This window comes from Arachis stenosperma, chromosome 7 (genome assembly GCF_014773155.1).
Source record: "Arachis stenosperma cultivar V10309 chromosome 7, arast.V10309.gnm1.PFL2, whole genome shotgun sequence".
Classification (NCBI taxonomy): Eukaryota; Viridiplantae; Streptophyta; class Magnoliopsida; order Fabales; family Fabaceae; genus Arachis; species Arachis stenosperma.
In genome coordinates, this window is record NC_080383.1 from 9,731,255 (window position 1) to 9,736,066 (window position 4,812).

At 27.5% G+C, this 4,812-nt stretch overlaps 1 protein-coding gene across 1 annotated transcript; it reads right to left on the bottom strand.

The window, feature by feature from the left end:
* Positions 1–3,341: 3,341 nt before the first annotated feature.
* On the bottom strand, positions 3,342–4,498 carry LOC130941672 (MLP-like protein 28). The gene is made up of 2 exons (XM_057870236.1): positions 4,245–4,498; positions 3,342–3,899 (listed from the first exon to the last, which is right to left on the bottom strand). Exons 1-2 carry the CDS (start codon positions 4,429–4,431, stop codon positions 3,628–3,630), a joined length of 459 nt encoding a protein of 152 aa, XP_057726219.1. The 5' UTR covers positions 4,432–4,498; the 3' UTR covers positions 3,342–3,627.
* Positions 4,499–4,812: the final 314 nt, after the last annotated feature.

A 4,812-nucleotide genomic window follows, 5' to 3' on the forward strand; every position in this document is an offset into this window, starting at 1 on the left:
TATAGTTTGGGAATTGAATTAAAAGGATTTCTCAACTTTTTACCTAATTTTTAGATGCAACAAGAGAGGAACTCACTCAACCTCATTTGTTTAAATCATAGTTTCATCACGAAACCAACAAGTGTTTTGGCACTCTTCTAATCTCTATATGATGACTACAATAATTTATCAAGTATTTATAACTTCTTATTAGATTAAAACAAAAAATTCTAAATCCACAAACATAAAACCCAATTAATCAACAAAATCAAAATATATCTAATTAAATTAAACTAATAACTTCTAAATATATAATACTTCAACTCTTTATATCAGGAACATTTAAAACATATATCAAACACTTTTCAATGGCTTGATAAGACTTGCTAACTTAATTAATATTCTACCCAATAATAGATAGCAGACTAAATCTTAAAATGGTTTCTCAGACTCACTGCGTTCACCATTTTAGTCTCTCAAATTCAAAATTTATTATATTGATTTTCGAGATCCAGTTCTGAGCATCACATTGGTCTTTGAACCCTTTTTAACACTGAGTAAGTGAATGAAATGCTGAGCTGACTTTGACTTGCCATGCTGGATATAAGACTAAATTGTATCATTTCGTTTTGGTGCTTAAACAAGCAAAAAAAAAAAAAAGATAAAAAAGAGTTTATATGATACACAAACTATTTTATGTCTCCTCATTCTCCAAAATGATATCGTTTTTATCTTGTTCAAGCACCAAATTAAAATAAATAACGTCATTTAGCCTGTGTCTAGCGTGGTAGGTCAGAGCTAACTCAACATTTCATTCGTTGACTCAATATCAAAAAGGGTCCAAGGACCAATTAATATGATGCTTGGAGCTAGATTTGAGGAACAATGTAGTAAATTTTGAATCTGAATGAGTAAAATGGTGAAAGTTATGAAATTCAAGAACCACTATGAGATTTAATCTAAATATTATTCTTTGCAATTTTCTAGCTCCAATACAAATTAAAATAAAGTTAACAGGCAAAACATTTTAAGTTATTATTTACAGAGTTATGAAATTATTTCTCTTAATATTTTAAGTGTTCTACTCTATTTTATGCTAAAATTTTATTTTTTAAAAAAAAATAGATTATACAAATCAAACTCTATTTTCTGTTATAAAAATTTCGGTATTAATTATGTTAGGAAATTATATATTTTTGTAGTATTATAATGGTTATAATATGATTATATAATTTTGTCAATATTTAAACAATTTTAGTAAAATTAAAGGCACACTTTTTATACATTTTTGTAGTATTTTTTACTTTTATTTTTTTTTAAATTAAAAATTATTTTTAAATATTTAACTATTATTATTTTAATTTTAACTATATTTAAAAGTATACTTTTTGTTCCTAAAGTTTGACAAAAGTTTTAAAAATATCTCAAAATTTTATTTTGTTTTAATTTTGTCCTAAAAGTTTTCTATTTGCACCAAATATATCCTCGATGGTTAAATTTTCAAAAAATTTAAGATCAATCTAACAATAATGTATAAAAATTATGCTTGATTTGCTTGTATTGAAGGTTGTTCTTATGAAATTGTTATTGAATTAGTCTTAAATTTTTTGAAAAATTAGTTGTCAGGGGTATATTTGATAGAAATCGAAAACTTTTGAGACAAAATTGAAACAAAATAAAATTTAAGAATATTTTTAAAATTTTTATCAAACTTCAAAGACAAAAAATAAATTTTACCCTAAAAAGTGTTATCGAAGTTGCATAACCGACCATCATAATAATAGTCACTAGAGCATGCAACGAATGTACAATTACCCTTACCTACTTTAAGTTATAAAGAACAAGGTAAGCAACACTTGGAAAACGTGAATGAAATGAAATGAATTGGACAGGGAGTCTTGTGATCTGAGGGGTCGATATGGTTAGGGCATATGCAAGGGACTGATTCTTATTTGACACTGTCCGGTAAAATATGGTTATTATGAGAGTGACTATTGAATGATGCCGAATACGTTGTTAAGTATGAAAACATAATAATGACAAAGCAACTACCATTCACATAAACGTTTGTGTTGGGAGATGGCCGGAGATTCATATTTTTCTCCTTAGTGTGTGATTGTAATGAAAGAACGAACTATATAGTCCATTTAGGAATACCCAAGCCATCTAAGCCTAATCGAGAGATAAAACATATTAAATAATTTTTTTTTTTAAAACTTAGAAGTGAGACTCGAATTCGCAACCTCTAAATAAATATGAAAAAACTATACCATTTGAGTTATAGCTCATTAGCATATTAAATAATTTTATAATAACAGTTTAAATAGCATCTGTATGTATTCTCATTAGTTAACTTTCAGTCATATTAAATAAAACATATTTGATTTATGTAGTAGAATAAAATGGAATTTTATAATAAACATTATAGGCTACTTCCTATCTGTTTAACGTAAAAATTTCAGAATGTAATTGAGTTGGTTTGAGATGGTAGTTAATAATTGTAAATATATATTTATAAAAGCATTATTCAAGGCTCGAAACACTACAAAGAGCACATGACATATCAACAATTTTTTAAAAATTTGCGGCAGTTTAAAATTATCGTAAAACAAATTATCAGCATTTAATAATCTTCGTTTTTTAAGGTGTAAGAAAATAAATTTGCAGTAATTTTCAGCAATAGTTGACATAATTGCCACTATATCAAAATATTGTGTCAATTTATTTTTCGCAAAATCTGAAATTTATTGTTATTTTCTACATGTTTTTAACTACTGCTATCTGGCATTATGAATTTTTTTAAACTTTTATTTTGCAACCACCATGTGGAAACATAAAATTTCTAAAATTTTTGCGGCAATTCTCCATTTAAAAATGACGCAAAAATATTGTATTTTGCAGCATACGTCTTTAAGTGCTACGATTTTTTGTTAATTTTTTAACATTTTTGGTATTTTTTTAGGGTATATTTTATAATTTTAAAAATTTTATTATTTTTTTCTCTACTAATATATAATTTAAGATTTTGAATTCAAAATTTAGGATTTAGGAGGAATGGGTTGGCAGAGGGGGGAGGGGGGTGGGGGGTGGTGGTCGACAACAACAGGGTGGTAATCGACGGTGATGGTGTGGGTGATGAAAGAAGTAAAAAGAAATTAGCTGGTTTTTGTTGGCTCCCTAACCAGCTTGTTATATACGTCCAGACCAACTTATGAGCAATCTTGTGTTATTATTGTCACGAGATGTAAATACCAAATTTTATTTTGGAAAATTAAAACATATATGATCAAATGTACAGTTGAATGTTGAGACGATTTGGCAAAAATAAACAAAAATAAATAAATAAATAAAACACACGGATATGAAAAACATCCCACTTATTATATATATTATTACACAAGTACACAACACACTCAAACGAGAAATCATTGGCACACATATACAAAGCAAGGATGAAAAGCCGAAGCAAGCAGCAGCAACCATCCTTATTATATTGTTCGTGTCCAAGATTGATTATTGCAATTATTATATATATATTACAAAACCTCTTAATAATATTAACCACAAGCTATATATATAGCCAAACACATTATTTTATAGGTTGTTGAGATTCTTCTTCATAAATAGCTGTTGGATGCAGCTATCTATCTATGCCTTGAGAAGATGAGAATCAATATCTTTAGCACTCTTGTCAAAGAACTCCACGAATCCATATGGAGCTTCAACATTCTCATTGATTTTCTCGTATTCAATAGTGATTTTAACTGAGGCACCACCATCACTCCTTTCAAACACTTGAAGAAAGACCTTAAAGACTTTATAGTTCTTACTTATGTCTCCATCGAAAAAGTTATATGTCACTGACTTGTTCTCCTTGTCAATAGCTTCAATTTTCTCCTTCAACTTAATTGGCTTGCCATCTATTTTTTGTCACAATAATCAATTAAAATAAACAATTACTCAAAAAAATATTTATTTGGACATCGATTAAATTAGGTTAAATTATTGTATTAGTCTTTATAATTTCATCAATTAGATCTTTACACCGTTTTAAATTTCTAATCACATTCTTGCCGTTTAAAAAATATTGAATGTCGGAATATGCTGAAAATATTTTTATAATATTTACTCTAAAAAATAAAATTAATTATAAATTTAAAATATATATAGAGATCTAATTAAAATTTTTTAAAATATAAAAATATAATTACAAATTTAAAAAATTTATATGAACTAACATACTAATATAACCATTAAATTATTACCTACGATAAGAGTCCAATTCTTAACCGAATGAGGGACATGCCAGTTATCACCTTCATGCATCTTGGCTTCATGGATTCTTTCACAAATGTTTTGAAACTTGTGGAATTGAGTTATAAAGATGTTGAAGTACTTTGGAGCTGGTGTTTGGAGCGTAACTTCAACACTAAGTTTACCAGTTAGCGCCATGTCTACTCAAGAAAGAAGCCTAAAGTATTTGTGAAGCAAGGAAAGTATGTAAATGAGAGATGGATAAACATATTCTGCCTTATAGGGCCTTATATAGAAAGAATATAGATTCTGATATAACCTAATTAATAATGTGATATAAAGCACGGATAGTTTGTCGAGTTATCGTGTTTGTGTATCGGATACATTTTGAACACGACAGTAATCGACACTCATTCGACACGTATTTCTGCTGCGTTCAACCGTGTTTAAAAAAAAATAAAAAATTTCACCAGACACACTTTTGGATACATCTAAATACCCTCACATATCAGTATGTGTCTAACTTTATTATTAATATGTATTCTTGAAATGAGTTTAGAAATAATATATATTATTATT

What these genes read in the sequence shown, in the direction of transcription:
- LOC130941672 (XM_057870236.1), bottom strand. Translation starts at nt 4,431, where the DNA reads ATGGCGCTAACTGGTAAACTTAGTGTTGAAGTTACGCTCCAAACACCA. An exon ending in GAATTGGACTCTTATCGTAG is followed by an intron (nt 3,900 to 4,244) that starts GTAATAATTTAA and finishes GACAAAAAATAG; the next exon opens with ATGGCAAGCCAATTAAGTTG.